The sequence below is a fragment of the Apis cerana genome, linkage group LG14 (genome assembly GCF_029169275.1).
Source record: "Apis cerana isolate GH-2021 linkage group LG14, AcerK_1.0, whole genome shotgun sequence".
Lineage (NCBI taxonomy): Eukaryota > Metazoa > Arthropoda > Insecta > Hymenoptera > Apidae > Apis > Apis cerana.
In genome coordinates this window covers 5,769,729-5,792,763 of record NC_083865.1, presented here as the reverse complement: position 1 = coordinate 5,792,763, position 23,035 = coordinate 5,769,729, and the positions used below count along the sequence as shown (strand labels likewise).

Genomic DNA, 23,035 nt, shown 5'->3' with positions numbered 1-23,035 from the left:
ATTTTTTCTAACTAATGTTGGCAGAAAGAAGGAGAGAGAGAGAGGGGGAAAGGAAGGAGGGAGGGAGAAAGAAAGAGAGGGGACTCAAGAGCAGAATACTTTACTTACTTATTCGACACGAGGAAAAAGGAAAGGAAGGAGACGAGGGAGGAAAGACATTGGAGGTGGCATCAAGCTGTCCACTCTCCAAGGTAATATAAAGGCGTGTGTCGACTTCACCTGGTTCAACTTACTTGAAACATCGAACAAGTTGTTCTGTCCAACGAGATTGGGGACGTCCGCCACTGCCACACCACTTTCTACCATCATGTGAGTCCTTTTAAAATTATTAATTTCTTAATTTCTTTCTTTTCATACGTATTACGAAATAAATAATTGATAATTTGATTGAAATTTATTAAAATAGGATTTTCATAATATTTTCCATCCACTAAATAATTCTTTTTTTTTTTTTTTGAACAGATCATCATCAATTTATCGTAATATTTTAATATTTTTGATTGAACGTACTTATACTTATAATTTTTTTCTTTAGTTTAATCTAATATTCCTATGAGTCATCATGAGCGATAACGAAGAATTGAATTAAAAAAGCGAAGATTTCGAAAAATCGAATACATTGATTTTTGATAAAGCCTCTATCCAATATCTTTTTTCAGCAATAATAATGCCAATTAAATTTGCAGCATTCCGGAATTTAAGATAAAATGAATATTTTTACAATCCATTGATTTAATTTTTAATTCAAAGCTTATTATAAGCTAATTATAAGCTTAGAGAGGTTAATAATAATTTTTTAAAAATATTTTTCATGTATATTCAGATAAAATAATGCTCTATGTGTGAAAACCTCGTGAAAACGATTATGACCTTTATAATATTACGATATCAACTCGATGAATATGTACCATTTACATTACAAATAGGAATAATTTACACATTATTAGCATCAGTTTATTTTTTACAATGTTTAAATTCAGAATTTTCTACACGGATATATTAATTTCTTATGGAATATTTTTGCTCAACAGTAATAAACACCGAACGTTTAAGAAGAACTCTGTTTCGACTTAGGTACGTCAAGGAGAACACGCAGACTTTATCTCATTAATTTGTATTCCGCGATAAATGGATCACGTTGCATATCGTGTCATAATGTATGCAAATTCGTTGCATAATACGAGCGATGTAATGTTCCAACGCCATTTTCTATAACTCACCAGGCAATTTATTTTATCGATCTGAAATATATATTTTAAAATTTTCTTTTTAATAGAAAACGGGAGGGGGGGAGAAATTTTCCACGTTAATAATATAAAAAATTAACAATGGAGAACAGAATGTAAGAAACAATTCATCTTTAAAATTTTACAACGAAGCAATAAAAAATTTATTCTCTTCCAAGAAACTCAATAATAAGATTTAAGTATCTAAATATCGTGTAATATTTACATAAATTTACATATCTATATTTAAATGTCCATAATAATTTTAATTGAACATTGTCGATTACTCGTTCACGGATAATTGCATGATTGATTAAAAACGATTCGAATCGAAAAAGTAGATCCGTATGAATTTTCTTTTTCTTTTTTTTTTTTTTTTTCCCTTAGAAATCTTCGAAACGAAGTCACGGATTGTCGTGTTTATTGTATCATTCCAATTATCGTGGGCGACATTAACGTATCGCACGTGAGATTGTCGCCTTGAAACTCACGAAAGTGAAAGGATTTCTGATTTTATCTTTCACGGGTAAATGCGATTCAGGGGTTAAAAGTGCATTATCATTACACACTCACTTTTAACTATTAACAGTTCATTCTTTCCTCCTCCATTCTCCAGAGATTCTAATCAATCAATGCTCGAATCAATCGAATTTAGAAAAAGAAATATTTTTCAATTCAATTTAGAAAATTTATTTGATTAATTCCCTTTTTTTATCTTCTTAAGAAAATGTCACGCTCGTCTCTCTGTATTATTTCAATAATTACTTGTGTATTAACGAAGATAAGACACTAATTAAATGAAGTTAATCGAATTGAAATTATCATGCATTATTATGAACATTCGAAGCGAGGGAACATAAGGACAGTCTGAGTTATTATTGAAGCGGATGTAATAAATAGGTAAAAAGGTAAAAAATTAATTATATATTGTATATAACTTTCTCTCGATATAAGGTAGAAAGTTTAATGCATTTCTGGTAGATCGTACTTGACGAAGAATGAATGCTTCTTATTGCTTTGTGCCAGATATTCGGTTAATAGAGCAAGACCGATGATTGCAATGAATTGTACGCTCGATTTGTTGAAACATCTCTGTTCGAGGTTATTATATCACAATGCACACGATACATAAAAAAAAAAAATGAGGGGAAGCAAAATTTAATCCAATTTTTACCTCGATAAAAATTATTCGGAAAAATAGAAATTATGAAATTCAATTCGATTAGAAAATTGAACGATTGAAGAAGAGTCGAGAGAAAATTGAGAGAAGTAGAATCGAAGTAGAATGATTTTATAGTGAAAAAAAAAAACTCCATTCAGCATCCATCGAATTCTCATGATTTCACTTGGAATAATATCTGGTGCAAGGCAGAAAGTAACTGATTTCACCAATGAACAGAGATAACCGAAACCGGTACGCCCGAAAACGAAAGTAGTCCGGGATAAAGGAAAGATCTGTGTGTGTAAATAAGAAAGAAAAATGAAAAAGATGAAAAAGGTGAAGCGAATGGAGAGGTAGCCGCGAGCAGTGAAAGTCCGTAAACCGGGTTGAACTTTGCCAAGAATGGTCAGGCTTGTGATTTAAAACGTGATTCAAATGAGAGAAGAAAAAAAAGAGGGAGAGGGGGAAGAAAAAATAAGCGAGATGAAATTAAAAATGATTCGAGCTACGTACTTTATTTCTTACGTAAGAAAATAAAACGAAGATTTATTTTTCTACTGCGTTTGATAATCACTTTTCTTTTATTCTTCCGTATCAACATACTTTTTAACATTATTCCCAATAGATATGAAAAATATTTCCATATTTTCTAACGATACATTTTTTTTTTATCAGAATCTATATACCGTTTACACAGTTGTTAAATTTTTGTGGTAAAAATGATTGAATTGATTGATAATTGTATAACCGGATACTTAATCATGCAAACCGTCATGTTTCATTAAATTAAATCGATCCACGTATTTTCTCAATAATATCGTGTTCCAATGTAATCAATGTTACAAAAATAAGATTTAACGAGGAGAGCCGACAACTTATGAGTCATCGATAATTATCATTTGTAATTCCACCGAGTGGTGGTGTGCATGAAAACGTGAAAAAGATTGCCATTCCTTCGCGAACGTGTTCACGCGACGCTTGAGAAATTTAAACGATAACAAAATGTAATTTGATTCGTGGTATTATTATATCGTGACTTATATCGTAAATTGTTCTGACCACGTAAAAATATTTGTTTCAGGGTGGTGTGGCTGGTGTTGATAGCAACATCATCTATCTATCTGGCGGAGGCGGCTATACCGGACCCACCAAATTCCAAATTCTCGACTGTCAACCCGTTGAAACTGTCCACTGCGGTGGACTGCACCGGAATTATTGCTTTTTCGGCGACCCGTGCCTCTGTCGATGTGAGTATTTTAAATCCGAGTTTTTAAATTTTAAATCGAAAAAAAATGTGACGAAATCTTAGAGGATCATTTACATAAATTACATGTATAGGCTTTTTTAAATTCTTAAATATACGATGTTTTAAAACATCGTCAATAAACATCCTCCTCTTGCACAACAATTTTCCAATGACTTGTAACGATTCAATGACTTGTATTGATCAATTGATAAATTGGAAGGTACAGGTTATAAATTTTTATTTTACACTATCGACATTATTATTATTGAATAGAATAATCCGTTGCCTTATAATTTGTTTAAATTTTCGTTTTATTTATTTGAACTTGTTATTTATAAAATTTTGTTAATAATACATATTGGTTCAATTATGCAAAAAGAAACATCAGTTCAAAACAGCTTTCAAGATTTTTTCAAAAGTATTAGTATTATAAATAAAAAGATATTTCGTAATTGAAAAAAATATAGAAATAACTGATCTCAACAACTGAATTTAATACGTAATAAGACTTTGAAACGAGTTTAACCATTTCAAGAAAAATGGTCCATTCGGCTTCTAAATTGGAGGATTTATTTAACAAATTTTTATTTGATCCACCAGCATGCCAAAGCCGTATTCGCCGAGACACTGGTCGACAAAGGTGTGGGTTACGTACCTCAAACAGGAATTTTCATCACCAACTGTCCAGGCCTGTATCAATTCAGCTTTGCCGGATATGGAAGCACCGATCTACGATTAACTTTGAAAAAGAAACAAAACAATTCTGACAGCTGGAGACCTGTGGTTGGCACTGGTGCAGGAGGTGGTGCTAATTTGATTTTGCTGGACGTCGATGTTGGAGATCAGCTAGCTGTCTTCGTCGATAGTGGAAAAATATCAGACGGCGTCACATTCTCTGGATACAGAATTGCTAAAACATAATCTACCAATTCGTATAATTGAACCACGATGAGACAACAATCGCTTTTTTTTAATAAGCAAATATCGAAAATTATTTAGAATATTTACTACTCGTGCAAATCTAAATTGGACTTAATTTCGAATCGATAATGTGAAACTGTTCTTTTTTCTTCTTTTTTTGAAATAATTTCTTCAGCAGTTAATCATTTGCTCATTAATTTTTATTATAAATTGAGTTATTTTTTTAAATTGCTGATATCTATGGAAGAATTTGAAATCGATCTGATATTAGAAAATACAAAATTGAGTAGTAGTCTTTGATGGATGAATTGAAAGTGAAAATTTGAATTCGTTATTGAATTTCTTCAATGAATATTTTTGGATTGGATTTAATCGTGATTCTAAATGAGAAACATTCGATCAGAGCGATTTTAATCTCCTCCACGAATTTAACGCTCTGTGATAGCTCCCTTTCTATCGTTTTATTTTCCATGTGTCTCGCAATTTCTTTGATCATCTGTCAAAATAATATTATCATGGATTACTGAAATTGTGAGACAAATGAATTTTTTATATATTGCCTTCTTGTTTTTCTTTCTTTCCTTTCTATTCATTGTTTTGTTTTTATTTTACCTACCAGTACAATTCTTTTTATCAAATTTCATTCATTTGTTCTTCTTTTTATATTTTTTTTTCTTCTTCTGTAAAAATGATGTTTCTTCTACTAGTACTATATCACTTTTCTTCTTTCTTCATTTTTCTTCAATTATTATTAAAATTCTACTTTTTATCTTTCTATTTCTTCGAATCCTGAATTTTCTTCTTTATTTTTTAAATTATTCTTCTACTTAGTCTCCTCAAATACCTCTGTCAGTATTACTACATCAAAATTAATCTTGCTACAAATAATTTTCCATTTATTTTTCTCTATTTCAAATCTATACTCGCTTTATTTATCTCTTTTCCTATATATTTTACTTTCTCTTGTTACAACTACTATATTACTATAGAATCTATTCTCTATGTTACTATTTTAATGACAAACTTTCACTTCTGACTTCAAATCTTTTTTATTTCTCATGTTCTTTTATTTCCTTGTATTTCAGTTTTAATTTAACTTTTATTTTATTTTTTTTTTTATGAAGTCAAGAATATACTGAAGTACCTGAAATTTTATATTATAGCACTTCATTTTCATTTCTAAGTGCTACCGATATTACTTTTTTTTTTAATTTCTTTAATGATTTATTTTATAACTATATTTTCTATACTATTGCTATTTTTAGCTGTTTTATGTTCCTTTATGATCTCTATTTTTTCTTCTTTTCTAATCTGTTCTTGTTCTGTTGTTCTTTCTGTTATTACTTTATTTCCATTTTCTCAATCTTATTTTCTATTCATGTTCTTTTATCTTATATTATGATCTATTATGTTTGTGATTTATTTTATTGTTATTCTATATCTGTTATTTAATTTTTTTCAATTCTATTTTTTCTTTCATAAGTTATTTTATATTTTTTCTATCGAATTTAAATACTACTTTCTACCTCTGTGTATTATCCTATTTCTTATGTGTGTGTTTTCTTTTTCTGAACTTGTTTCTATCTGTTATCACTATATTTTATCATACTTTTTCTTTCTGTATTTAAAAATTCTTTTCACTATTTTCTGTAAATATTAGTCCCATTCTTTTTTTATTACTTTTTTATTAGTTTTTCTCATTGAACTTTCTTTTCTCTTCATCTATATCTACTATTTGAAAAACTATTTACTTTAATTCTTTTCTTTCTTTGACTTCTTTGACTTTATTTCTTCTTTTCAATATACTTTTTTCTCCATTATAAATTTGATCTATATTTATTTTTTCTTCATTTTCATTTCTTTTTCATCTTTCCAATTTTGTTAATACTTATCTAAATTTTCTTTTATTATCTGCTACTATTCTATATCTCCATTCTATTCTAAATTTTTGTTTCTATTTCTTTTCTATTTTCTTATTTTTAAATTTTCCTTTTTCATTTACTTTTTTCAAATACTTTTTTTTCTTTCTTCGTTTATAGAAAAGTATTTCAAATTTTGCTATTTCATTCTTTTCTTCTTTCTATATCCATTCTATATCTACTATATGCAAACTATTTATTCTTTTCTTAGTTCTTCTTTCTATTTCGTATTTCAATAAAATTCTTTTCCAAATTTCTACTTTAATTTCTATTTTTTTTCTCATCTCTTCATTCTCTCCTTTTCTATCTAGTTTTGTCTACATTTCTATTTTACTTGTCGATAAAACCATCTTGAATTCAATCCTCCATTGAAAGAACAATCTAAATATTCAAGGAAAAAGACACGCCATTAAAAACCGGAAGTGCACATGTTGCGTCACTTTCGATCAGGAAACCGCGTTTCCTCTTATATTCTCTCACTTCTAGTCTAGTCTTCCCACCTATCGTTACCTGGATCTATTCTACGAAAACTATAAACAACGAGAACAATGCGTAATTCTTCTCATGCTGTGATTCTCAAGTGCTATAGTTGTTTAAATCTAAATATGTACACGAGACTGTAATTATTAACGTATTTCCATTCTGTATATCTTGCGAATTAATACAAAATTTCTTTTCTTTTTCAGGATACAAACTTAACTTTAATCTCTCGTTGTAAGTTAACAGTTGCTTGATTGTTTCTTTTTTTTTTTTCCTTCATTCTATTTGCTATTTCTTCGAAGAGAAAGATGTACGTATTTTTTTTACAAATTTATTAATTTTTTTACAAATTAGAAAAAAATAAAAAAAAATCGAACAACTGTTAGCCACTATACCTTGACTATCTGTTTACAATAAACAATCAGTCTCTATATCTCTGTCTTTCTTTTTACATACTTTTCTCTACCTATTCTCATCATAATAATTCGCTTCATCTCTCTGTCTCTTATTCTTCCATATCTTTTTTTCTTTTTTTCCTCCATGAGTGTAAATATAAAAATTAACGACTCTTTTGAAAAGTTTCTTCTTTCCTTTTCATTCGATTCTTCTTTTGCTATCACAGCAGCTACGTTTTCGACAAGTTTCTAATAGAATTGTAGAGATATAAATTGATAATTTTTTAACCCTTTCGTTATTAAAAATGATTATCCAATTATCCAGTCATCTTTTTTGCACGCAATTGAATTAATTATTATTAATGGAACTTTACAAGTTGAAAATTACAAATTATTATTTCATATAATATTAAAATAAATAAGCTTTCAAAAATTATTACTTAAATTTTAAAAATTATAATTTAACTGATTATCACATTTCGTGTAAAATTCAAGTGATGTAATTTACAATTTGTAATTTATCAATTCAATGTTATTAATAATTATCGTGCAAGAAAGTCTTGATGGACTCTAAAAGAGATTAAAATCAAAATTTTATATTAATAAAATTTCTGCGTAATATTCTTAATTGATATATTTTTGTGAAATTGTTTCCTTCAATTTCTATATTGGCGAAGAATTGCATCACGAAAGGGTTAATAAAAGAAGAAATCGTTCAGTGCGAAAGAAGCGTGCACCTAATTGCGAAATGATCCGCTTTACAATTGTCCTGATTTTTATTCAGTTCCGATCTTTGTAAAGTTTACAAATAATGACAATATCTTGTATACGCATCGCTTTTTTTTGCTTTCGAAATACGTAAAAATGGCAGGGAAAAAATTAAAAAAAAAAATTAGAAAATTAAAAAGAATTAAATAATTCTTTATATCAAAGAATTAAAAAATTAGGATTATAAGGAAAAATCTTGCGAAAAATAAAAAAAATTCAAGTTTAATCAAATATTGAGTTCCACACTTTCGCTTAAGAGTCCTTGATAATTTTCCAGTACAGGTTGGACTTCCTCTTCTAAAAATTCAATGACTTGTTCAGGTGCTCTGCCAACGAAAGTTCGTGGATCTAGAAGATTGTCCAATTGGTCGAGGATCGGTTTGAAGTAAGGATCCTTCTTAATTCTCTCGACTAGATCGTTGTCCTTGCCGTATTGTTTCACCTGTGCACCTGCTTCTTGGGACAACACTCTTATTTTCTCGTGACAAACCTGTTACAGAAGAGTAACATTGATTTTCTTTGATTTTATGTATGGTATTAATTTTTTTATGAGATAGTTCGAAATAGCAATAATTCAAATTTGTTAATCCAAATTTATGAAATTCAATTTCATATAAATAAATGCAATTTATTTTTAATTTTTCAAAAAGAATTTTAATTTTTCTTTCAAATTTGAAATTGCTATTCCTGAACAAATGATCAAAGATCTTGACACAATAATTAATATATCATATTAATAATAACAATAATGTTATTCAGATTAAAGGAACAGATTTTTAAATATCTATCTACTCTGATCAACTAATAATTGAAACATAAAAATCATACCTGTCTATCACCTCCAGCTTTTACCATAGCCATTATTACATTTTCTGAGGCCATGAAAGGTAATTCTTGGTCGATGTGCCTGGCAATGACATTGGGATAAACGATCATACCCTCTGTAATATTTTGAAGTGTCATTAAAATCACATCCCCGGATAAAAATGCTTCAGAAAGGGTAATTCTCCTATTGGCAGAGTCATCCAATGTTCTTTCCATCCATTGAGTAGCTGCTGTTTGCAAAGCATTGTTAACCAACGCCATCAAATGCCTTGCTATGCTGCAACATCTTTCTGATCGCATTGGATTCCTCTTGTATGGCATTGCACTTGATCCAATTTGAGTGCTTTCGAATGGCTCATCGATTTCTTTCATACTTGCCAACAATCGAATGTCGCTGCAGATCTGAAGATAAAAACCAATATCAATTTTAGAAAGAAAATGAAAATATCGTTATGATATCGTTCAGAAGGCAAATTTTGTATCGAGTACTCGATTGATTTCTTGAAAATAAAATAAAGATACCCTTTCACCTTATGGACAGTGGATCCTAAGGAACTTAAAACGTTTAAGCATTCCACATCGACCTTTCTACTATAAGTTTGCCCCGTTACAGGATAACACTTCTCGAATCCCACCATTTTGGTTACCAACCGATCTAACTTCTTCACCTTTTCTCCATCGCCTGAAGAATTGAAAACCATACAAGAATTTTTAATTTAATTTCGAGATTCTTCCAATCTATTTGATAAAATAATTATCCAACAAGCAATTTACCATTGAACAACTGAAGGAACGATGCTTGGGTGCCGGTCGTGCCTTTCACGCCTCGAAACTTCAGATCGTCCCTGGCTCGTCGAAGAGCTCTCTCGTCCATCAGAAGATCGTGAAGCCACAACGTTGCTCGTTTTCCAACAGTTGTAAGTTGCGCAGGTTGAAGATGAGTGAATCCCAATGTTGGCAATTCCCTATACGTCATCGCAAATTTGGCGAGGCGTGACAAAACATTGGCCAATTTCGGAAGAAGGATATCGAATCCTTGGCGAAGAACGATTAAATCCTTGAAAAATGACAAGGTGTATCGTAACAACGAGTGTTTCGAAGATATTTCTTTTCTATATATATATATATATATTACCGTGTTGTCACCGACATAACAACTTGTCGCCCCCAGATGGATTATGGGAGCCGCTTTCGGGCATTGGTTTCCGAAAACGTGGACGTGGGCCATTACGTCGTGTCTGGTGGCCTTTTCTTCCTTCGCCGCTGCCTCGAAGTCGATATCGTCCACGTGGGCCTCCATTTCCGCGATTTGTTCAGGGGTAATGGCCAGGCCCAGCTCCTGGAACGGTAAAATGATGTAAAGTAATATCGAATAATATTATCCCATTTGTTAAATTTTAAGTGAAAAAAAGAATAAAAAGAATGTCAGATATTTTTAATAGATAATATAAAATGACGACGATATTCGTGGATTGAGTGTAGAAGGAAGAGAAAATGTGATAATTTTGGTTTTTATCTTTTTTCATGAAAAATTCACGATATTCTGAATCGTCATTGATAAGTATTTAATAATGATTTGAATATAATAGAAGATATTTCTTTTTTCTTCTTTTCATTTAACGCATTGCGAAGAGAACAATTATTTTTCAACGTTATTTTTTGAAGGAAACAAAGAGTTGAAAATATCGTTTCGATGGCATCATATATATATATGTATATTATCGTTAAAGAGATAATACGGTATAAATGTACGGGTGTTATTTTTTACACGTCTTATCCCGCTTTCATACACGCATACGCTGTATCATCTGATTAGATAAAGAGAGGGCTTAGTACTCTCGAAACCAGCACGTTTTTACTTCAGATCCACCTGATCGTGAAGAGTGAACATCGAAAAACTAAACATGGTGTCTCTGGAAACTGTTGCGAGTATAATGATAAAAGTTCTTAAATTGGTGAGGAAAATAATTTTTCGAGTAATCGATCAATTATCCAGTTGTAAACAAATGGAATAAAACAAATCGATAATTCGTGAATAATAGAGAGGATATTAAAATTGAATTAATAATAATAAATAACTAAATAATATATTTTTAATATTCGGATTTTATTTTAGTTTCGTGTTCGAGAAAGAATTATTAAAATATATTGTTTTTTGTCGCGACAAAATATACGTTTATAAATAACAAAAATAATTAAATAGTTGTATCTTACATAATAAAAATAATTCCCCGAACATTAACGTGGATGTGAATCAACGATGCACAAATTTCGTGGATATAAAATTTTTCATCGTTTTTACAAAAGATTCGTATTATTTTTAATTAATCAAAGAATAACGAAAGGGAATGAATAATACGATGTATATTTTAAAGCAATTATTTCTCTTATTGATGGATGATCGATTATCTTATAGATAAATCTACTTTGCAATAATAGTACACAGCGTAATCGTGAAGTCATGATTTATATGGACCTCAACAACCAACAATTGTGATTCTTATTTATTGAAGAAATGGGGGCGATTTTATGAACGTTTAATTGTGCATCGATAATACGATCGAATCTGATTAATAACCCCGGATCTGCCAATTATCCTTATGCCCTTACGTTGATAAATCATCGTAATCGAATTTCTCATTCAAGAAATATTTATCACATAGTTACATGATTCATTTTTTGTCCTTATCAGTACGATAAAGCGTCTTGTTTGTAATGGTATTACGACGCCCTTTTTTTTTTTAATTTACGCGATATCGGGATATTAAGCTCGTAGTATTTTTATAGTAGAGAATTAACTTTTAGAAAATTTAATAGAAAGATTATATGTAATAAAAATATGAAAATATTTTTTTCTAGTCGATTTTCGTATATACATACATCTGTGCATGATCAAATACATAATAATCTTCACGATTTGTTGTTACATATCACAATTAGATATATAACAATAAATAAATCAATCACGATTATATCTAAAATTTGATCGAAAGATAAAATTATTCTTGGAAAAGTTGAGTGGTATGAAAAGATCATAATAATAGTGCAACGATGCAAAATATTAATAATGCAAATGGACATTTAAGAATAAACTCGAGAATTACTTTTGCAAATTATGTTGAGAATGAAAGATATTTTCGAGTGTTTATTTTACACACACGAAATTTTTAAAAAAAATAATATCTTCTCTTAAATTCAAAATATCAATAATAAGAAGAATACTTGATCGAACTGAATCTTTCGATCTTTTCTGAATATTTCGATTCAATTTTTTAAACTGACCGACAATTATCCTTTCAGATTATTAATCTAATAATCCTGATCCTATATCGAACGGGATACAAAGGAGAATTCCTGGGTGTCGGAGGAACATGGAACTTAAACGAAGATAAAAATCCAGACGCGGAAATCGTTTCATCCGGAGTTTTGGTCGGATTTTTCATATACACCAGCGTCGTTCTAATCACTTACTGCTTTGGGAACTTGCAACACAAGAAGACACTTGTCGTAAGATCAATTTTGAATAATTTTAAGAACGAAAAAACTTGTTACATCGGATTTACGTAAATATAAATATTTTTATCGTGCAAAAATTAATAAATTCTATAGCTGCGTAAAAAATTATTCGAATGTTAATTTCTTTAACAGGAAATTATAATGAACTTTGTTGGAACCTTTATGTTCATTGCTGTGGGAGGTACAGCGCTTCACTATTGGCATGGTTATCAATCGGAAAATAAATTCGATTTGATTGTTCAAGAACGACAGGTAACCCAATAATGCAAATATTTATGTTTTTTAATCGATTTTTTATTAAAATTTTCTTTTTGATATGAGATTCCTGTAATTTGTCCATCTCCAAATAAATTTCAAAATTTACATCTTATTTTTGTAATTGAAACTATAGAGTTATATTAACGATACTGTGAACATTTCTGAAAATATTTATTAGATTTTTGAAATAAATAAATAATTTCGCTTTGATATCTAAATTTTTAAAAATTATTGGACAAATTATATAACTCATATTGCATTGTATTATAAAAATATGATTATATCTAATATTTCGTATATTTATTAATTTAAATGTTCTTAAAATAATTTTTTTTTAGATCGGCTTAGCTCTTGGAGCGTTATGCGTTATCGAGGGTGCAGCGTATCTCATCGACTTAATATTGAGTTTTCTCCATTTTGCGAAAAATACCGACAATTTTTTAGAATAAAGTCAAAAAATTTCATATAAAAAAAAAGCAGTATAGAACCAATATTTTTTAAATTGATATCATCATCGATAATAATCCTTTCATTATGAAGAAAAATTCAATATACATACATAATTCATATTGAAACAATTTTCATATTTTAGAAAATCGATAATTAATCATATATGTATTAAAAAATCAATAGAAAATTAATAGAAAATTAAGAATTCTATTAATATTTAATTAGTATAGAAAAATATGAAACTTGTACGTCAATAAATATTTTTAGAATTTTTAATTCTCTATTAAAACAATTTTATATAATTTTGATAAATTAATTTTATTTATGCAATATATATATATATAATGCATATAGAATAGTATTTAATTTTTTGTATTATTATAATTGTTATACGTATTCAATAATACATTTCTTTCGACAAATTTTTCGAATCGATAATTTTTTTTTTTTTAATTATCTTACAACACAAGAATATATTTCCTGATATAAAAGAAAATTATTAACTTAAAATTCTCTTTCATATTTTTATCATTGAAGACATTGAAGTCAGAAGATAGTTAATAGTATAACAACAGAGTGAATAGAGTTATTTGTTTAAATGAAATTTCGAGAATATTTCGATGGGAAGATCGATTTTATCTCGTCCAACATCAAATTTTCAATCGATTCAAAGTTAGTTTGATGTGACAAACATGAATATACTGGAATATTTACGTCAATTACTTAAGGATTTCAGTTATCTGCTGAAAATACACAAGCTGGTAAAATAATAATCTTCCATTCAAGTAATCACTCATTAATTTTCAAAATCCATTGATCCAAAAATTAATACCTACCCATATTTTAGATCATAGCTGGGGTATGCATATACGAATTGTTCAAGCACAAAGAATATATGATACCAAGATGGCTGTGGGTCATTTATTGCATCGACTCTTGCACATACTCTATCGTCTATATTTCCATAGGATTGACTCATATGTTCGAGAAGTCTCGTAAATTGCCAGTTAGTTTTAATTTATTGAATTAATTTTATTTGAATTGAAATAAATCGTATAAAATTTAAGAAATAAAATCATTTCAGGTTATACGAGTGATACTTTGAAGTAATTACACTGAAATCAAGCGTGTGTACATACTTAATTTTCAAACTTACATTTTACACACGAATCAAATTCTATGGTTTTTTTAATTTTTATATAATTATCAAAATTATTTTCTCAAACTTGACTCAAAGGAAACAGATATTTGAAGTATCATTTGAGCAAATGTATAACAAATATTCTCGTTTATAGGAATTGATATATTTCACTATTGGAGTTGTTTTCCACTTAATAGGTGGAATAAGTGGTATTATAAGGGCAAGTTATATAGAAGATATAGATGAACTTGACGCAACGAGAAGCGAATTCAAAATTGGCGTATTATTATTGGGTAATTCTGTCTCTTACATTTTGTTCGAAATTATTTTTATCCTGTTTCGATGTTTTAAACCTTTTATCTTTTTTTTTCAGCTAATTTTGTTGTACTATTTTGCGAAGCTGCTTATTTAGGTTATGCGGAATTTTCGAAAAAGAATGAATCTACAGCGTCTAATTAGAAATATATATATATATATATATAAAAAAAAAATAAACATTCAAACATAATTAATATTTTATGCTTTTATATTAATTATTTTAAAATTAATATTTGAATAAATATTTTATTTTATACTTTCACATTCTGAAGTTTGTTTCAGTTTAAAAATATAATTTCAAAGTATTTATGTTCTACATTTCATGGAATGGAAATATAAAAAATTCAATCATCCAACAAATAATATAATATAATAATAGCGATCGATGATTTATTTTTATTTCTATTTCAAAATTAATTTATTTAATTTTAATCAAAATTATAATTCATCTTTCGCGTTGATTTTTAAAATGTTAAATAATAAGATTAAAATACTGAATTATCGTAAGTTAAATTGGTATACAATATATAACGGATTTAACGCTAAAAATTAAAAATTAAATTTTTATACACGAAACATTTTCTAGTGATGCATTTCAATTTCTATGTGACGATTCAATCGATACAAGAAAGATCGATTCTTGAAACGTTCAAGCTTCCGGTGCATTCAATCAAAGAGGAAGAAACAAAACGTTATTGAAAACTTTTCATCGTATCTGTCGATCGAAGAGTTTTATAAATATCGAATTTTCAATAAAAGGATATTTCTGAGAAATATGGGTAACATAACATCACCGATTCGCGATATATTAAACGCGTGGGCCATCGATAAGAAATTACTGTTATGGAGAATATTATCCGTAGTACGATTTTAATTAATTTATTTAGTATTGTGGTATATTGATTACAGAAATTGGTGCTAATATTATCCGTATCTACTTTAACAAGAACGAATGATTATATATATATATTTTTTTTAAATCGAATTTATAATATTGCCTTATACCAGAAAATTTTCAATCCTCCTCGAATCATATTTAGATGACAAATGATTGAAAGGATTAATTAGGAAGAGTTTTTTTTAATCTTTGATAATCTAAAAAATTGGAAAGATTTAAATGAATAAGTAAAAAATAAGATACTAAATATTGGAAAATACGGAAATAAAAATATAAAACAGACATTATTATCTTAAGTTGTGAAAAATTTTCGTTACGAATCAATTTCATTTGATTTCTCCGTGAAGTTGTAAAAATTATAGGCTATGACGAGGGAGCACAAGGAAGTAAACCACGGATAGTTATCTTGAAAGTATACAATTGAAATCTTTATGACTCGTATATATGACTCAACGATGACCAGTTGTGAATTAAGTGTACAAATTTCGTAATCCATTTAACGTTTCGTTAAATCTCGATTGATACCGAGTTGAAAAAATATTCCCAACGATTTGAATTAAGTTATTTGATTCATGGAATGATCATTCAATTTTATATATTTACACGAAATAATACTTTTAATAATAATACGTGTTATATCGTTAAGTAACACGTTACTAAGAATTTTGACAAAGAGTTAACTTTACTTCTTTATCCAATGCATCTCTACTATAATCTAATAATCGATATTATGGATCGAAATTTAAATAAACAGGAATTTCGTAATCGTTTTAAAAAAATTCATTATTACATCGTTTTTTTTTTTATAAATCTTTTACAGTTGTGTTGCATAGCTGGCACTGCGATATACCTGCGCCCATTGGAACCGTATCTCGACGCTCCGATTTTTGGTATTTTGGTACCGACTTTTATATCGGGCTACATCATCGTCCACTCGATCGAAATTTTCATCTTGATCATGAATAAGGAGTATGTCTTTCTCGTGAGTAAGTGGAAAGTGAAATGTAAAAACGGTGTAAAAAAAACGGATCGAGTAAAAAGTTTCTCTATAAAAAAAAAAAAAAAAATGCATGATTATAAACAGGAAATATGTTTCGTTGTAATTGGAGGGATGGGATGTATAATATGTGGCACGTATCAGCTTCTCAAGTGGGTCAACTGGATAATTGGTGTTCTTCATGAGGAGCACAACGACGATTACAAGTGCGTATAACCAAATTTTTTTCACATAATGTAATAATAATAATATAGAAATTTTATAATAATCCGACAACAAATGCAATTCGTACGAGGAATAGAGGACGAATAAAAATTCTCCACCTGATCTGTATTTCCAGCTTACCGGAATTCATATTGGCCCTGATCTTCTTGTTCCAATTCGCAAGCTCCTGCGCTGTGTTGGTTCATCGTGCTGTAGAAATGCGCGAATACATGGATCAAACGGTTTCATAATGCTTGGAAACAGGGAGGAGGGTGGAGGGAGGAGGGGGAAGAGGAAGAATATATATTCTTTAAAAATATATATCGACGAAATTTTGTTTCGAATCGGTTAAAAAAAGAAAAAAAAGAAAAGAAAAAAAAGAAAAAAATGATTTGTAAATATATTTTTATTTCGAGAAATATTGGGATATTATGTGAGGATATCAGAGAGAGGAACATGGGACGAGAACGAGACGTGATGAAACTGAAATCAAATTCTCTGAGGATGAAAACGCGAATTGAAGAATTCGAGAAATTATGGGAATCGGGAGAGAAGGCGAGAAGGCGAATGAGTCAATGAGACAAGGCGAGTGCATTGACGGGCGAAGTAGGAAAGGATTGGAAACGGTGGCCATCATCAATTAATCTACTTGACCCCGTAATTATCGTGGATGAACGGTACAATCGGTACACCCACGATCCGGATACATAATCGCGTTAATTAGGAATGCTGCTTGTAATTTAACTTCACAGGGCGCGACTCGACGTTAATAAAAATAAATTGAAAACGGGGGGAGAGAGAGAGAGAGAGAGAGAGAACGATGACACGGAAAAGAAAACAAGAAATCGATGTAATAAGCATATTAATTTTCTATACAATAATAAAAATTATCGTTTTTTGAGAATTATATATTTTATTCTCGAGATTCGGGAATTTATTTATTTTTTTTAGAAGATTGTGTGAAGAAGATTGTGGTAAATTTAGAAATTTTTATTTCCTCTGTAAATAAAGATGATTTTGATTCGTCCTTTTATTTTTAGCTCTGGAGAATTTTACCAAATTAACTCTATTAATCTTGGATTGTGATATAGATTTGTCTCCATCCGTGAAATTGGATTTTTTTTTCTTTTATTGGTATTCCTTAAAAGTGTAATTTTTTAAAGTGGAAAAATTATAATAGTTCAAGATCAATAGGATTGCATAATTGAATGAAGACCAGGCCGCACCTACTGACCTACTGACCTAGTAAACACGTAATTTTTCAGTACGCACAATTGTGCATGTACTTGTCAATGTATGAAAATATTTGCGCATACATAAGTGATTGTGTTCAGATGCGTTACGTCGCATACGTATAGTGCAGTATAGTTTTTCTGTAATAGGAGTAGCTAAAACTGTATTGCGCAATTAGAAAATAATCTGTCGTCAGTGTAAGTTAAGTTTAGTTCGAATCGTTCACGATAATGTAATATATCTTTGAGTTTATTAATTTTAAGTTGAATGCAAAATTTTTATTTTTTCACATATTTATTTTAACTTATGCTTTCGTTAAACGTTGAATCGTAATTTGTCTTACAAATTCGACGCTCGATATCCGATGAAATAACGAAAGGCATTTCTCTTATTGACTTGACTCGATTCATTTCATATTTACCGTGGCAAAAAGTTGGCAATTTATCCCTATCTCGTTTCAATATTCACACATGCCCGTTTACTGTGTCACGGTCGTGATCTTATAACTTTCTATAAGTAGTTTTTAGTCGGTAGTTAAACATGGAACGTACTAATTTATAATCTCCTTTACACAGAAATCAAGTTATTCTTCTTCTCTACGTTCCAATTAAATTGCTATGTAAGGGAGGAAGAACTTTCAAAGTATGTTACAAAAAACACAAGTGGAAATTCACAAGTGGAAAATTTCTTCTACCTACATTTTCTACCATTTACAGTAGAACAATTTCAAAATCAATGAAATCCATTTTTCCCCGTCTGTCCAATTATTCTCTATCAAAAATTAATTCCCAATTTCTCTCTGGAAACAAGAAATCGTTTAATAATCGAGCTCTCCTCTAATTTATTCAAGAAAAGTATATATTCGCTATATCGATATGTAATACGATATGCATACGTATGAAATCGAGAAAAAAGGAGTCGTAGAGAAATTATTTCGCAACATTGCTCAACGAGTAATACGATTCGAGCCACGAATCGATTTAAAGATCGATTTTTCAGGGGGATAGCGATCCTTTTATTCCAACCATTTCTCGACCCGCCCTCGATCGTGTATTTTTCGTTCACGCGTGTTTAATCGGTCTGCCTGCAAGGTTTTTGCACGTGTACACATCCGCAATACACACAAGTCCAAGCAAAATTATACACCGTGAGTCATGTGATGTGCAGCATGCAACCATGCATACCTTCCAACAACACGTGCTCGTGAATTAAATCTCGCAGTTACCTTGCCCTTCGTCACAGACTCCGATTACTGAAGACCATTTTTTTCCCCTCTTCTTTTTCTTTTTTTCTTTTTTCGCAACTCTGAGTTTCAAGGCGTTATTCCGTGTTGGATTCTTTTTAAATGATCGAGAAGAAAAAGAAAGAGAGAAAGAAACGGATATATCGTCGAAAGAAGGATAAATTTTACTTTGTCAATATTTCGTAGATTAATTGATTTTAGAATTTTAATCTTAATTTGACTTACATCACAATTTCGAAGACTTAATTTGAATAATATCGAACAGAACTTTTCGTCTATTACACAATTACACAATTAAACAATTACACATTGTTTGCAACACTCGTTAAGTGTTCAAACACATAATTGCGTCGATCATCCGTATCTAATTGTCGGTATCTATAATTATCCGTCGTTTTACAAAAATTTTCGTTCTCTGCGACAAAAGGAATTTCGTAATTCACAAAGAGGCAACTCTCCTCGACCAATTTAACCCAGAAAAAGAAGCCTCGCCCACCATCCAATTATTCTCTCCTCCTCGGACGAGAGTGTTCCACCGTAAAACCACAACAACAAACTAACGCATTGTACCCTCGATCAAACTCGATAAATTCTCTTTCCAACGAACGAAGTAGGGAGAGCGAGAAATCCATCGTTACGTAAGAAACGCGCAGTTTTCCTCGGGAAACTGAAAAAAAAACTTTCCTTTGTCGGAAGCGGAGAAGCGAAAGGAGAGAGAGAGAGAAGGGGAGGGGGAAATAACGAACGATCCGTGCCACGCGTCGATTAGACGTGTTTTGGGAGTAAAATGGCATGGTGTGTGGATAGTTTCTCGCTAAATTGCACACCAGTGACACGATAGGCAGACAGGCGGTGAACCTGGTCGTAACAAAGTCGGCAAACCGCCTGCGCAACTCGTAACTACGTACGGCGACGTAGACTCGCGTGTTGTGTCACGGTTGGCGTTCCAGTTTAACTTTGTCCGCCACACGGTCTGCAACTCCGTGTTTCTCCTTCACGTTGGACGACCATCGCATTTGTCACTTGTGTCAATTGCGAGGTATCGATCGAAATATCGTAAGTGAAGAAGATTTTTCTCTCTCTCCCTCTTTCTCTCGTTCGGTTGACGAGGTTTGACGAGGTTTGAGACGGATTAAAGTAAAATTATTCGCAGAATCGACTTCGAAAGGAGGAAAATAGAAGTTGATTTGACAAGTGTTTGCATGTATGGAAGAGATTTCGAGTTTATAATCCACGTGGATGGTGAGGAAGCAAAATTTGTTGAGGAAGGTAAGTTGTTTAGTAGATGGATCAAGAGAAGGATGTTTTTGTTTAAACACTGATTTTCGAGGAAATTAAAATTAAAATTGGATGCATCATCGTTTTTATGTTTATGTTTTTATGTTTATGAATTATTGCGAGTTGAAGTTACGTTATTTATTAAAGGATCGTTCTTTTTGTTTGAAAAAAATTCTAGGAAAAAACAATTCTTACAATTCTTCCTAGAATATACTCTGTCATTGAATCATCGTTTACTATGATTGCGTAATATTTATGATTCAGAAATTTCAAGAATGTTAATTGCATAGGAGAACATCAACTGCATAAACGATGCATGTATGCATGTAACGGCATGTATCGCACAGCGAACGTTTACAAAATGCATAATTTTCAAAGATTTGTAAAGTGTCGGGAATATTAAAGATGTTGAATCTTGTTATTTAAATATCATGCAACAGCTATCTATACGTAAAATCACTTTCCGTGTCCACGAGGCTTTAATTTATGCACACAGCACTAATTCAGATGCTAATCGTGTTATTTATCGTTGCTAAGGTTCAATGCGCTTGATGAGACGAGATTAAGATTAAAGGGTGGGAAAAATTGATCGTGGACAAAGACTTGAAATCTATCAAACTGGGTGACGGAAGAGGAAAACATCGTAGAGTCAGAATGGCAGACGAAAGTCAGCAGGAGAGTCAACCTGCGCATAAGGAGCGGAAAATTATGAATTATTTGCCATTTTCGCTAAAAATTTTGGAAATCGTAAGTAATGATTGATTAATTAATTAAAAAAAATAAATAAACAAAAAGAAATTAAAAATTAAATGCGAAAGAATTATGCAAGTGCAACAATGAAATTTATTGTCCGTTTTTCCTTAAAAAGAAATTGAAAACTGAATGTTCTGTTAAATTGATAATGAATTGATCAAGTTAAGAAATAAGAATTTCGAAAAGTAATATTTTTTTGAAAATTCATCAAATAAATTTAATAAGAAATATTTCTTTTGATTTTAATTAATTTTGATTACAATTTTTTATTTAAATTTGCAAATTTTCTTTGTTCATTATAGATACTAGCTGTGTTTTCGATCGGATTAATCGTGGATCCATTGAATTCGTTCCAAAAATTTTTGATCAAATCACATTTCAAGCTTGACGATGCTGCGATAATTTACATCACTATCGCTGGTTACATCATAATCAACACGCTCTTCATCATTTGCCAAATATTGGGTGATCGAATACCGAAAAGAACGGTAAGTTGATATCTATTTAAATTAATGAGAATAATTCAAAAAATTATAAAAGGTGTCACAAATTCATAACAAAAATTGCATCTATAATTTTTTCTCGAATTTAAAAAATTTTTAAAAATATGAAAGATAAGAATTATTGCGCATGCTTTGTCCTGCAATTTTTTATTTCTATTAAAAAAAAAAAGAGAGATTACGTGACACCTTTAATGATAATGCGATGGATAAAGCGTCACAATCAAGGGATCGCGTGACAAAAGGACGAATAATATAGATTCACTTCCTACATTCAGTATTTTGGGCGTAAATTTACTAGCAAGGCCGAAGTTTCCGGCATTCTCTCGAGGAAAAGCATTATTTACACGAATAGCAATAAATCGTTAGTAGACTAAAAATATTTATTGCTGAATGAAAATTTATTTTATTAATTTATACTTTGGATATTTCATATTTTCTGATTCTGTAATTTTACATAAATTATTTATCCAATAATTGAGCGTCTTTATAAATGACTGTAGTGTATTTTTCATTTCGAAATGTGTGTAGAATTATTTAAATGTCACATCGTAACGTGCGAAAAAAGAAATTTCTATTTTAGCAGATCGAAACAACCTTTAAATTGAACAAAAATTTTCTTTTAAACAGTTTGTAATAATAAAACTTTCCGATTTTCCAATAATTTCTACTTTAAAAAAGTCTCTAATAATTAAATCCATAATTAATGCCAATTCCTAAGTTCCTAGGAATAAAATATTCATTCAAGGATTTTTAGTACGAGCTCGTTAAATATTCAAGATATAAAATGAAGGCTTGTTTCTCATGGCTCGTAAATGACATTGAGCCAGCAAGCTAAATAACTGCATCGATTCACATTTGATACTATTTATGAATATTATAATTTTACGGGTCATTAGAAACCGATTAAAAGTCCCTCTCCCCACAGCTAATTCCATTTTAATGACTCTATCATTTCGAAATACCATTTAGAAATTCTATTGTATATCTTTCTCGTTCCGTTTCGAATTATTAACATATTAAATTATCGAAATTATTTAATAATCTTTATATAATCTTTAAAAATCGTCATCGTATCGCCACTGTAATCTGCCTCTGCTAATCGTTTCAAATCAACGCGCGTGTGTTCCGTTCTTGTTCGATTAAAATTCATAACTTATCAACTTCCCATACAGTTTATCGACCACCTACTTTTCGACATTTATGTTCGACAAACGATCGGTGCTCGTAGTATCTGGGACTGGTTGTTTCGAGACACGCGATAATTATTGTCGTTCGTATCACACAGGCGTGATAACGCGAAG

General features: G+C 30.3%; 4 protein-coding genes across 7 annotated transcripts in view; 3 read left to right on the top strand and 1 right to left on the bottom strand.

Moving 5' to 3' along the window:
• The first annotated feature begins 24 nt into the window (after positions 1 to 24).
• LOC108003120 (uncharacterized) lies at positions 25 to 7,387 on the top strand. 3 transcript variants are annotated; one of them, XM_062084234.1, is made up of 4 exons: positions 444 to 2,913; positions 3,064 to 3,392; positions 3,470 to 3,635; positions 4,235 to 7,387. In XM_062084234.1, coding segments are annotated over exons 2-4 (489 nt in total). In that variant the 5' UTR covers positions 444 to 2,913; positions 3,064 to 3,390; the 3' UTR covers positions 4,556 to 7,387. The 3 variants fall into 3 exon arrangements, with proteins under 3 accessions (XP_016920711.1, XP_016920712.1, XP_061940218.1); XM_017065222.3 differs by lacking the exons at positions 444 to 2,913; positions 3,064 to 3,392 and adding an exon at positions 25 to 309; XM_017065223.3 differs by having other exon boundaries at positions 227 to 3,392.
• Positions 7,388 to 8,106: 719 nt separating this feature from the next.
• LOC108003117 (adenylosuccinate lyase) overlaps positions 8,107 to 23,035 on the bottom strand; it is a 26,947-nt gene continuing 12,018 nt past the window's right edge. The window contains exons 1-6 of one of the 2 annotated variants that reach the window (XM_017065217.3): positions 19,426 to 19,567; positions 10,078 to 10,281; positions 9,717 to 9,999; positions 9,473 to 9,624; positions 8,946 to 9,344; positions 8,107 to 8,607 (exon numbers count right to left, since the gene is read on the bottom strand). In XM_017065217.3, the coding sequence (XP_016920706.1) occupies positions 8,344 to 8,607; positions 8,946 to 9,344; positions 9,473 to 9,624; positions 9,717 to 9,999; positions 10,078 to 10,242 (1,263 nt within the window). In that variant the 5' untranslated portion in view covers positions 10,243 to 10,281; positions 19,426 to 19,567 and the 3' untranslated portion in view covers positions 8,107 to 8,343. Of the gene's footprint in view, positions 8,608 to 8,945; positions 9,345 to 9,472; positions 9,625 to 9,716; positions 10,000 to 10,077; positions 10,282 to 19,425; positions 19,568 to 23,035 lie in introns of those variants that run through there. The other variant, XM_017065216.3, reaches the window with a different exon arrangement.
• On the top strand, positions 10,613 to 13,192 carry LOC108003119 (protein snakeskin). Its single transcript, XM_017065221.3, has 4 exons — positions 10,613 to 10,897; positions 12,243 to 12,449; positions 12,591 to 12,710; positions 13,055 to 13,192. Exons 1-4 carry the CDS (start codon positions 10,847 to 10,849, stop codon positions 13,163 to 13,165), a joined length of 489 nt encoding a protein of 162 aa, XP_016920710.1. The 5' UTR covers positions 10,613 to 10,846; the 3' UTR covers positions 13,166 to 13,192.
• LOC108003118 (uncharacterized) overlaps positions 19,968 to 23,035 on the top strand; it is a 5,009-nt gene continuing 1,941 nt past the window's right edge. The window contains exons 1-4 of the mRNA XM_017065220.3: positions 19,968 to 20,256; positions 20,354 to 20,469; positions 21,016 to 21,225; positions 21,534 to 21,719. Coding sequence (XP_016920709.1) covers positions 21,133 to 21,225; positions 21,534 to 21,719 — 279 coding nt within the window. The 5' untranslated portion in view covers positions 19,968 to 20,256; positions 20,354 to 20,469; positions 21,016 to 21,132. The remainder of the gene's footprint in view (positions 20,257 to 20,353; positions 20,470 to 21,015; positions 21,226 to 21,533; positions 21,720 to 23,035) is intronic.

Excerpts from the sequence above, each read along its gene's own strand:
- LOC108003120 (XM_017065222.3), top strand. Across the intron at positions 3,636-4,234 it reads CGACCCGTGCCTCTGTCGAT|CATGCCAAAGCCGTATTCGC; the intron begins GTGAGTATTTTA and ends TTGATCCACCAG.
- LOC108003119 (XM_017065221.3), top strand. The coding sequence starts at position 10,847 with ATGGTGTCTCTGGAAACTGTTGCGAGTATAATGATAAAAGTTCTTAAA. Across the intron at positions 10,898-12,242 it reads TGATAAAAGTTCTTAAATTG|ATTATTAATCTAATAATCCT; the intron begins GTGAGGAAAATA and ends TTATCCTTTCAG. Across the intron at positions 12,711-13,054 it reads TGATTGTTCAAGAACGACAG|ATCGGCTTAGCTCTTGGAGC; the intron begins GTAACCCAATAA and ends ATTTTTTTTTAG.